Source organism: Clarias gariepinus, chromosome 24, assembly GCF_024256425.1.
Source record: "Clarias gariepinus isolate MV-2021 ecotype Netherlands chromosome 24, CGAR_prim_01v2, whole genome shotgun sequence".
NCBI classification, from domain to species: Eukaryota; Metazoa; Chordata; class Actinopteri; order Siluriformes; family Clariidae; genus Clarias; species Clarias gariepinus.
The window spans coordinates 9,277,278-9,289,631 of record NC_071123.1 but is presented as its reverse complement, the minus strand read 5'-3'; the positions used below and the strand labels follow the sequence as shown (position 1 = coordinate 9,289,631).

At 38.8% G+C, this 12,354-nt stretch overlaps 1 protein-coding gene across 4 annotated transcripts in view; it reads left to right on the top strand.

Moving 5' to 3' along the window:
• The window catches only part of zzef1 (zinc finger, ZZ-type with EF hand domain 1), a 60,202-nt gene extending 48,169 nt beyond the window's left edge, over window positions 1-12,033 (top strand). For all 4 annotated transcript variants that reach the window (XM_053484908.1, XM_053484909.1, XM_053484907.1 and 1 more), the window contains exons 51-53: window positions 2,811-2,961; window positions 6,537-6,608; window positions 9,931-12,033. In XM_053484908.1, the coding sequence (XP_053340883.1) occupies window positions 2,811-2,961; window positions 6,537-6,608; window positions 9,931-10,011 (304 nt within the window). In that variant the 3' untranslated portion in view covers window positions 10,012-12,033. The remainder of the gene's footprint in view (window positions 1-2,810; window positions 2,962-6,536; window positions 6,609-9,930) is intronic.
• Window positions 12,034-12,354: the final 321 nt, after the last annotated feature.

The window sequence follows — 12,354 nt, the reverse complement described above, 5'->3', positions numbered from 1 at the left end:
CTTCCTCCCTTGATTGTTGCCATGACGATGGGTTCACATGCCAGTGAGACGATTTGCATGTTTTCCATGGTGTCTGGACTCCAGGACACGATCATCCCCAGCAGGCGGTGTGTGTGTGTATATACTATGTGGGTACTGTGTGAGAGTGTGTTTGAGTGCGTGTTGATCTAAAATGAGAATATTATGGTCTGTGGTGTGAGATAAATAAGAGGCTGCAGGAATAGGCCATGCAAATGGCTCCCTGCCCACCTGTGGCTGAAAATGATGCAGCAGTCCGCCAGAGCACTGAATTACAGTGGATGACTGTCTATTAAAGACAGAATGATCTCATTCTTTTTACTCTTTCTGTGTGTGTGTATATATGTGTGTGTATGAGGTTGTGTGTAAGAATATTCGTATCTATGTACCCATCTGACCTCATGCACAAACACCACATAGTGTGTGTGTGTTTTTATGTTCTCCTGCTGTTGGATTTTGCCATTTGAATGCTAATCCAAATTTTCATATTATTTGCGTATTTGACGGGAGATCCCATATCCCACTTTCACTCCCCTAACGTACGATTTAAGTATTTTTAAATTTAGAAATAGATGACCTACAATAGGAAAATACGTTTGTTTGTATCATACTTTTTTTTCAAGGTTTTTTTGTTAAAGATAAAAAAAAATTACAGCTGCAAGCAACAATTTAAGTGCCATGCATTTTCCACTCCTCCGCTTAATGATGATGAAGACCAGAACCTAAGGAGATATCTTAAATTTGTAGTAGTACATAGCAGGAGTAAATAAAGGCGTAGCCCAAACATACACATGCATTTTTAAACAGAGTATGCCAAACGAACATAACTATAACCCAAAAGCCATGCCGGCTAATTAGAAACCTGAAAGGTTTTCTCACTATGCCCCACTCAAGATCAGAGAAGGCAGAGCACACTCCGACAAGTGAAAGGTATTTACCTTCGAAGTTTGCATGTGGATGAAAAGCATTTTGCACGGGAAAAAAACAACCTGTATGTGTGGACAAAGCTGCTGAAAGATCGCTTCGCTTACTGTTTTCTGTAGCCGTCTCAAATTGCAAACAAACTCGAAGCTTATTTGTTAACATGAGGTCATGCTGCTAAACACCCACCAAGTTTAGTCTTAATATGTAAAAGCATTACTTAGAACTGGCCTCACTGTCCGGACGTTATCTAGATTTTGGACAAAATCAATTAAAGCAATTTAACTGTTTTGGAAAATAAATAAAAGTGGAAATTAATATCTAATTATTGCGAATGCGTATCCAAATTCGCTCTGGTTGTGGCATTAGAGCATGTAAAGGATGTACATAGAAATTACTCTGTAGGTAGCTGAGACTGTCCTTTATCATTCTGCTAAATTTCATACAGTTATAAACTGTTTAATGGACAATGCATGTGGACATTTTAACTGTGTAGTGTGTGTTACTGTACAGCACATTTTAGGAAATGTACGAAAAATTATAGTATAATGAAAAGCATCATTTATATAATTTCCTTTTGTGGTTTTAATTTTAAAAAGTGAAACTCTCACATTCTAGATTTTTTTTGCATGTAAAGTCAAATATTTCCATTTTTTTCTATGTTGATGATTATGGCTAACGGCTCATAACATCAACAATACAGACGAGCTGAAGGCTGCTATTAAAGCATCCCGGTCTTCAATAACGTCTCAGCAGTGCCACAGGCTGACCACCTCCATGACATGCCACTATTGAGCAGTACGTAATGCTAAAGGAGCCCCAACCAACCACTGAGTACATAATTGTTCAGAATTTCCGTATTGTAAATTTCTTTTTTGGTTGGACTTGAGAAATATTCTAATATTTTTGAGATACTGAATTTTCGATTTTCATGAAATGTAAGCCGTAAAACAAAAAGGCTTGAAATAGTTCACTTTGCATGTACTGTAATGCCTCTAGAATATATGAGATTTTCACTTTTTAAATTAAAACACAAAAGAAAATTAACTGGTTTAACGAAGTTCTTGCTTTGTGTGGAATCAGATTTTAAGGCAAAGGAATGTAAACGTGAATGAAATATCAAAAGAAAGGAAATATTGCTGCGAGTAAAGGAATCGAAATGCCTCTAAAATGTTATGGAAATGATTATGAAACCTCATTATTTGGGTTGTTTAAGAAAGCAATACAGTTTCGGTTTACGGTTTCTGTAGTTAATATGAAATGAGCACATAAAAGGTGTCTCGGTAATGCTGATGTCGTCCTGGTGTGTGGCAGAATAAAATAATAGTTTCTTTAATATTCAGTTAATAAATTTTTACATAAGTAAAATATAATCATTTATGCAAGGCAATGGTAACATGTCAGTGTGTATCTGAGGACATGGATTAAATGAATTTAATTCAGAAATAAAATATAAAAGGAGCGAAATGGCTTGCTTTGGCTGATTGCGGCCAAGAGTATTGCTAGGTCTATCGTGGTTGTTATTACTGACAAATACTAGGGCTGTACCAAAAGTCATGCATAAGTGGGCATAGCTTTTTTTTTTTAACTGACAAATTGTAGATCGTTCAGATTGCAAATGTTGGTACAGTAACTCTTGCTCTACACAGATGATTTGAGTGTTGGGTTTAAGAATGCATCACGTGATGGAGACTACTGTATGTTAAGGAGGACCTTTGTATAGAGGAAGAGTTACTCCACCAACATGTGCAATTTAAACAACTAGCAGATTTTGCATTAGTTTTAGTACAGCCATCATACTTATGTCGGTGGAAAATCCTAACAAAGAAAGTACAGTAAGAACAACATGTATATGTGTGTGTGTGTTGTAGGGGCTGTGATTTGACCCTCCTGAGGCCGCTGTGGCAGCTCTTCACCACCATGGAGAGTGGCCTGAATCAGGATCCCACCAGCATCACCGTCCTTTTGCCTCTTCGTCGAGCCCTCACTGAACTCTTCTTCATTGCTGAGACCAAAGCCATGGTGAGATCCACCCCCCCCCCCCTCCTCCTCTCTCACTCTCCGTTCCTCACACACACACAATAACACTACAATTCCCCAGCACAAAATTCAGTGTGAATCATGTGAGTTCGCATGTATCACATTTCTCAGTGTTTAAGTGATCTAGGAGTAGTCTTGAACACACACTTTGTGTTAATCCTGTCCACCTGCTCACCTAAACAAAACCAAAAAAAACTGTGTGGGTAAGTGTGTGTGCTCGAAAGAACCAGAAAGGGGATGAAGAAAGGAACTCCATTAGAGGGCAGTAGCACGTCTTGACAGGTTTTTAGAGTAAAGCGAGTGCTACTTGCATCTACTGTATATCCACACCTAACACATGAAACACACACACAACACTTCCCAGGACAAATACAGTTATTTTGAGTGGAATTTTTAAGGGAAAAACACATTTCAGGATGAAGTATTTCGGGTGATTAGGCATAGTAAAATAAGAAGCATTTTCTAGGGGGTCAGATTTTACCTCACAATTGCTAGTCACATGTCTAGGACCTTTTTATAATTTATTATCATTATTAAATTATAGGATGAATCCTTGATGGGTGTTCAAGTCAAACTAGGATTTTTGATTGTGCAGAATAATAGAACATACTGTAGTTATGAGAATGAACGCTTTCTTTATTTCTACACATGATGCTTGGATACCAAGGTAACCGTGATCAAAACTCCCTGCTTCATGTCTGATGGGGATTACGGCCTCCCAGGAACTCCTCCTTTAAAGCCAAACTTGTGGGAGCAAGGGGGATGTGGCAGTTCCCAGCCAAGTTCCCGTAATGCGCAAGTGGTGTTGGTTGTGCGTACAGATGGGTCTCTTCCGCAAGTTGGTGACGAGTTATCCATCGATTTTCTATGATCAGGCGTTCCACTCACTGAATTTTCTCACGTCTAGTTTCTTCACAAATCCCGAATAGACTTGAACACCCCTTGTAAAACTGTTTCACACTTTTAACCATGTATGTTAAGCCTGTCAATCAAAGTGTGGCAACAAAATAACTGACCTAACATTTTAAGTTGTAAAATAGTTCACTATTTATAAAAAAAAAAAAAAAGGAGAAGAAAGAAATACACTGCTGGACAGTGGTGCTTCAGTTGCTATATAACAACAGTGATTTCACCACAGGGCTGTTTACTTCTCACCAGCTAAATAAAACAATTATCAAACATGTTTTTGTTAACAATGTAATGTTTTCTGTAAGGAGTCTCCAATACCAGTACTTTTTCACCATAAGGCATTTGGAGAGTGGTTTGTCTGACAATTTAAAAACCTTTTGTACTGTAAGATTAAATGTAGCTACAGTATAACATTGATCAGTATATTTAAAGTCATGCTCAAAAGTAAGTACCTCCCTTTAATTTTATGTTTTTGTGAAAAACGTAAAAAAAGAAAATCTATTCTTTTATTGTGCCATTATTTATTAACAAAATTATGAAGCCAAAAAAAAAAAGGTTCCAGATCCATCTTTAGCAATAACTTGACATAATTGTTACTTGTATGACTTTATCAGTTTTTCACATAATTGTGGAGGAACTTTGGCCAGTTCTTTTTTTAAAACATTGCTTCAGTTCATTAAGGTTTTTTGGGCATTCACTTATGCACAGCTCCGTAATGTCCCACCACAGCATTTCAATTTGACTAGACTATTTCAAAACCTTGATTATTTTTCCATTCTGATGTAGATTTATGACCCTTCAGATCATTGATTTGTTGCATGACCCAATTTTGACCAGGCTTTAGCTGTCGCCCAGATGGCCTCACTTTTGCCTGTAGAATACTTTGACTGCAAGGTGCCCAGGTCCTGTGCCTGCAAAACCAGCCCAAATCATCACCTCTCCACCACCGTGCCTAACAGTGGGTATGAGGTGTTTCTGCTGAAACTCTGTTTGGGTTTTGCCAAACATTGCACTGAGAATTAAGGCCCAAACAACTGCTTTTTAGTCTCATATGTCCATAAGACATTGTTCCCGAAGCCTTGTGCTTTGTTCAGATGCAGTTTCGTGAACTTTATTTGTGCTTCACACGCGAGCTTGAACCTCCAGAGTCTTTCTTCTGGCACAGTTCAACAAAATGTACTTCTTCAGTCTTCTTCTAATTGTGCTGCCATGAAGTGTAATAATAAACATGGTCAGTGAGGGCTGAAGGGTCTGAGATGTCGCTTTTGTTTGTTTTTTTCTGTTTTTCTGAGCGTTGCTCAGTCTGATCTTGTTGTGAATGTGGTGGGACGTCCACTCCTGGGAAAATAGGGAAGATTCTTGAATGCTTTCCACTTTTGATTAAACTCCAAATTGTCTGGAAATTATTTTACCACATTTTCCAGATTGATGTGCAGCAATAATTCTCTAAGACCAATACTTATGTCTTTCCCTCTATGCATGACGTTAGATGGATTAAAACTACAGAGGGAAAGTAACTCCGCTTGGCGTCATGCTGCATCATACCTCCTGGTCTGTGATTACCAGCATGCTCGGTCCCTTTTGATTTCTTATGCAATACATGCACGCACACGTTTTTTCCATATTTTAAAGGTCACTTCATAAAGGAGATGGCATAGTAAGGGATTTTGATTTTGTGATGGTACGATTAGGAGGAGGTTTTCATTCCAGTGGCAGTTCAGAAGTATGATTTTAACCTGCGGCAAAGGCTGAGATGTAGCTTGTGTTATTTGGATTAGTAACCTCGCCTGGATAAGTCACGCATTTGTAGTGTTTCTATCCAGACATTGCGCTTGTGGTACTGTATGCAGGAGAAATCGAAATCAGTAAGAATGTGCTCTTTAGCATTACCTGCACTCGTACATGGTATAGTATTGGAAGCATGTGGTGTTTTTGTGTCATTATTATTGGCACTCTGATGTTGTCATTAAAGATACACCACATCATCGATGCAGTGGACAGCTCAGTTAGACTCTGTTACTCCAGGTTGTTCCACCATTAACAGTGTAGACAGAATGAATCTCATTAAGGTTGAGCACATGGTTGCTGAAAATATAACCCACAACACTAATCAGTACTCAGCAGTGGTCCGTTAAAGTTCATTACACGGAAAGGTTCAGGCATATACAGTGCACCTTCTTATTCCATAGATGGCATGGCGACCCGAGCGGTTTAAACAGAGCTCATAGCGGGACGAAGAGGAGTCTGGCTTGAATCTGGACGATGTCTCCTTCAGGACATTTTTCTCTCGCAATTCCCACTTTTAGTCTCTCTTTATAAACACTGCAAGCTTCTTATCTATCTCAGACTAGCTGGTCTGTCTGCAAGTCCTGCACTTCATCGCCAGTGAATAAATGCAGTTGGAAAATCAATTTGTCGTGGTACAAATAGATGAAATACCAGCAAAGGGAGAAGATAAGGGATGGCTAAGGGTGCGATCATTGATCATATTGTTTATTGCATCGGATGATAGGGAGTAGATGTTACCATGGTGATCTGCACATAGATGTTTTTCAAGGACTTAAACAGTTTGTACACTGTATAATTACATGTTTGACACTATTTGAGATTGGAGTTTTGTTGGTAAAGTCTTTCTTCTTCTTTTTCAGGAGCAAGGCGTACTTCAGGAGTATCTGTTAGCGCTCACAACCAACGAACAACTTGTAACACGTACAGCTCAGGTAAGATGACCTTCCTCATCTCTAGTCTGCAGTTAACGTCCATCACAGGAAGTGTTAGAACTTCCGTAGCGCATCGTTGTAGATGCCTGGAAAAAATTGTTCTTTCAAGTTGGACATAGTGCTAAGGCGGTTTAACCTCGCTGTCCAAATTAGAGCATGATGTCATGTGTGAGTCGCAGTTCCAGCTGCAGAAACATTAGCCAGAACTTTAAATTTACAAACGCACTGATCGGCCATGACATTAAAACCATCTAAGTTTTGGATTCCACTTGGCAGCACTGGCTCCTCAGGGCGTGGCTCCACACCACTGCCAGGTGAACAACCCGTAGCATCCAGATACTTGCTGCCATGCCTGTGTGCCAGAGACCACAGCACACCCCCAGAGGCACCTGGAGCCACGCCCCAAGGAGGCAGAGCTGCCATGTGGAACCCAAATCCTAGATGAGGTTAATGTAAATCCGTTACGGAGGCGAGAAAAGTATAAAATAACTAGATAAAGAACCTAATTTAAGATTCCTTGTGGCATCAGCTTCTTTAAAAATGAAACTGAAAGTGGCCCTGGCTAAAGGCTCTAAGTTGTTGGTTTGGGGATCTGAGGTTCCGGGTTCGAGCCCAGCCGTTGTGGGTTGCGATACCTCATACTACCCTGCCACTGCATGCAGTGCCGGTCCCAAGCTCAGATTAAAACGGGAGAGTTGCATCGGGAAGGGCATCCGGCGTAGAACCTGTGCTAAATTGTTGATGCGGATTGATGGTCCCGTCGACGGGAGCAGCCGAAAGACCAACAGCATACAGTACTTCTGCTTTAACCTTTTAAACAAAAGAAACCAGTCCAGAGTATTTGTGACTGCATTTCCTCAGGACTGTTGACATAAGTTTGATGTAAATGATACGATTCATGAGAAAACTCGAGCTGTGAACATTGCACGCGTGAGCTTGTTTACATGCACGAAAAACCGCTGTAGGCCGCGACATATCCTGAAAATTTAATGAGACGGTTACGACTGTGTTTTGTTTGTTTTAGTGTAATAATGCTCCTTCAGAGTGCTGTTGATATAAGCTTAATAACAGTCATTCCTGAAATGTGCACTTGGTACAAGCTTGGAAAGGTTCTTTCAAAATGGTTGAAGACATTAAAATAAATGTAATCTTGTTTTTGTTTTGTTTTTTGTTAAACGTGTGTGTTTGCAGTGAGCGTAAATTCAGAACTGCCCAGGGGGGGAACGAATGAGACAAAAGCCAAACAGATTGACAATGAAACAGGAAGATGATGAAGCTTTTAAGCATATATTGATAAATGGGAACACTGTTCAGTGCTAGATATGTGGAAATATACACACTGCTTGGACAAAAAACTATTTTTCGCACACTACTATTTTGTTGTATCTCCGTTTGCTTTGACTACGACTTTTGTACTGTACGTTCTAACATTGCATAAGCAATTTATTTATTTATTTATTTTGGCCTGTCCAGAAGGTATGCACCGATTTAAAGACTGCATTACATGTACAAACTCTTGAATACGCTTCTTGTTCTCGGCACCGTCAGTCCCCCATGTTTATTGACTGTAACACTACAATATGTACACATGACACGTTCTCACGTGTCTTCCTGAACGTTCATCACTTTCAACATTTTAACAAACTTTTGACCATCTTTTTCACCAATTTTAATTGTGCTGAACTTGGTGCATCATTTAGAACAAAGTTTTTTCAAATCTATGAAATAACATATGGAATTAGGTAATTAGATAACAACAAGAAGTCGGTTGTTTTTTTTAAAACATCTGTTTTGGAGTAGTTCTTGCAAGAACAGTATTGTCAAGTACATTTCTAAAACCCAACAAGCACCATAATGAAACTAGCTCTTATGAAGAAAATCCCAGGAAAGGAAGACCAAAACTTAACTCTGCTGCAGATTTATATACTGTAGTGCGCATAGAGTAGCTTATGGGAAAAAAAAAAAAATTATATATATATATATATATATATATATATATATATATATATATATACACATATTGAATTAAATGTGCACCCCAAATTTCCTGTTTCCACCAAAACTGTTCGTCGGGATCTCCACTGCGTCAGTGTACTGTACATGACCGGCTGTGGACAATGAGAAACATGTATTGTTCTCTGATGAGTCCACCTTCACTGTCCTTCCCATATCCGGGAGAGTTACGGTGTTGAGAAGCCTCAAAGAAGCGTACCACCCAGAGTGAAGAATTCTCCAACCCCCCCTGTATATATACTCAAACTACAAGTGTAAAAACTATGAAATTATGAATTTAAGTTGTAAGAATGTAAAGAATTTGAGGAATTTGTTGTTTTTCTCTCTCTATTGTCAATTACAGCAAAACTAGATTAAAAGTATTTATGAATTCTAAATTGCATAAAAGGGCAGATTTTATTTTTATTTTTATTATCATTATTTTTTTACACAAGCGGAACTGCCCTGTGATGCTGCAGTACACAATGATGTGCTCAGCTGGGTTCATGTGTCTGAGGAAGCACGTGTCAGCCTTAACACTTACTGTATGTCTCGATAACTGTCATGTGACCAGGAAGAGCTGGCTTGTGGCTGGGAATTGCCGTGTGAGCAATTTATAGAGAAAAAAAGAGAGAGGCGGGGGAATTTTATGACCTCCTTTTGATCAATCGAGAAGGAGTGTGTGATGTCACTTGCTGTAATTGTGGTTGAGAAGACTTTCCTGACTTTTAAAGTAGAAATTAAAGCTTAATATATATATTTTTTAGTTATTTATGGACTGATAAATTGATTTTAACTCAGATTGAAAACTCAGTACATACTGTAGAAATGTTGGCACTTCTGGGTCGTTTCAGGATTAGCCATTAAAATTACACCCGCATCATTGAGCCAGTGTATGTGTGTGTTTTCGTGTGTGTGTGGGTGGGATGTGGTTAACTCGTATGCTTTTAGTAATTATCCTGCACGGATGTGATCAGAGGAGGTGGGAAGATGACCGTGTTGTGTTGTTGCATGCGAACGTGGTGTAGGCTGCGCAAACGCACCGGAGTGTACCGGTCGGTATCCGCAGCTTGCACTTACTTTAGTTTTGGCTCGTGAAATTGTTTTTGTCGGGGCTTATTTATTTATTCCTACGGCAGAAAAAAAAATCTGAAGTGCACATTTACAACTGAGCGGCTGATTGCTGCGTAGGTGTTCTCAGGAGCACAGGTGTGTTTAAAACACTCAGATGTACTGTATAACCTGCAAGACTTTGCTTAATTATCGCTTTAACTATCGCTTCTCTCGCCTTTTGCCTTATGTCCTTTTTCTCTGGTTCTTTATCACGCAGGCCCTGAAGAACATCGCCGCCATCAGCCTGGCCATCAATTACCCAAATAAATCCACTAGACTGCTGAATGTTTCTCCATGAGACTGGGAAAGGCGGTGCAGTGTGTGTGTTCTTCATCTCTGCCTTAAAGCAGGCAGGTAAAAGGTGCATCAGGAAAGCCCGGTCTCTCTCTCTCTTTCTCTCTCTCTCTCTCTATTTCTCTCTTTCTCTCTCATTCATTCACGTTCACACACCTGCAGCATATGCAGCGTCTTCCAGAAACCCGAGCCCTCCTTTTAGAAGGCACACGGCGAGAAGAGTTCTTCTTGTTTTAATGTCATTTTAGTCAAAGAGCTTCGAGTGACCCGAAGACCTTGAGAACATTCTTTATTCCTTTTTTATTATTATTATTATCATTATTATTATCATTGTTATTATTATTATTATTATTTAAGGCCCCTTTTTCATTTCTTACCTGAAACAGCTCCAGTGCTGAAATCAGGGCAGCGGTGCCGCGTGCCAAATCCGCCATCGTTTTTTCCCAGCAATGTCGCTCTTTCCTCCCTTTACTTACGCTCCTCTTTTTCAAGCACACCTCGGGCGAGACAATCGATCATCCTGAAAGCAGGTCACCTCTCGCCATTTCGGCCCTAAAAATACAAACGGCCCACACAGCCTCATCCGTCAGAGCGGCCCGAGACTTCAGCCCAACCGGCGATGGTCTCAGAGCCGCTGAGACGCCACCGAGAGTCGCTCGAACCTTTTATTCTCAGCTCGACTAAAACGACTGTAACAGGACACAGCTTGTTTTTTTTTTGTTTTTTTTTATATTGTGAATGTTCACATCACATGTATACTGTTATATATTGATATACATGACACTGATATATCCATCACTTGAAACCTCACATTCTTACACAACTGGGATGTTGGTTTGATGTGTGCCATAGGCACCTGTAGCCTTAAAGCGATCAGTTTAACGGTGGGTTTAGAATAAGGGACTGCTCCAGGCATGGGAATTAAATCATCTTTTAATTTACAAATTTTTTTTGGCTTGTTTTTTAATAAGCTGCTTATTTTGTTTTCTTCCTAGTTTGAAGAATTAGATGAATGAGATTAGGTGAGTTGATATTGTTAACTTATAGAGTGACATGGTGGAGGAAGGTTTACAGTTTTTTTTTTTTTTTTGGGGGGGGGGGGTTTGTTTGTTTTTCCATTGCATAGGACATAAAAAATCAGATGTGCGATCAAGTACAAGTTTAGTTAATTTTATTTTTCCGCATTTAACCTAACTAGGAAAAAAAGACCAGAAAGTCATTGACACCAAAGAAACTTCTTGCCTAAAAAAAAAAAAAAGCAAACAAAAAAAAACATCATATTAACGAACAAGGGATTTTCCAGAAGGTACAGTAGCTCTGGTCTTCTAACAGGATAATGGATGATCCAATACTAGACATTAGGGCGTTTGTCATCGCTGATTAAAGATTAGTTTACGGAATTTTAAAGGACTGGCGTTGAGGTTAAACACCGACCCTTTAGTCTCGCTAATTTTGTTTACACATACAGAAGAAAAAAAAACTTTCTCAGAGCGTTAGCCGCTTTCGGTGCCTAAACTCCACTTTAAAGATGGCTGCCAAGTAGACGTTCAGTCTCTCCAAGCCTCAGATCTAAATAAATTTATGTGCCTATGTTTGAAATGAAGCAATCTTGATTCGTCATGTCATTGTAAAAGAACCGTTATATTTTTAAAAATGAGAATTGTATGGGGTTCATTTGATTTTTCTTTTTTATTTTATTATTATTATAATAATTATTATTATTATTTTCACAAATGTCATCCTTGTTTGTGTTTGGTTTATCCATTATGTGCTTGATGTTTCATGTGAATTAAAATCGACATGAATGTAAATAGTTATGTATTATAATGGTAATTGCACATACAGGATAAAAAAAAAAAAAAGAGAGAGATTTCATATCGACTCACTCCCCGTAATGAATCCAAATTATTTAATATATTCTGGGTTAAAATGTAAACTCAAACTTGATTTTTGTATGTCATGGCACTTGGATTAAAAAAAAAACAAAAACAAAAATGAGTTTTTAATTAAAGTGCAGTTAATGCTTCATGGCTTTCTGTTTTTCTTTTTTTGTGTGTAAATTAATTCATATTCATTAATAATTGGAATTCTGTTTGTCGGGATGCATCGATACTGAGTACAGTATATTTTTTTCTTTAGCCTTTGATAAGGATACAGATATTAAACCTTTAGTATCGAATATGCATGGATGTCACAGCATGTTTTATTGTAGTGTGTGAACAGTTTAATGCACCTTGATGATCACTGATTAACCTAATGATGTTTCTACTGTATGTACATTTGAGAAATACGTCCAGATCATTGTCGTTCTCATGTCGGGTGTTGCTTAGGACGGCAACTTGCAATA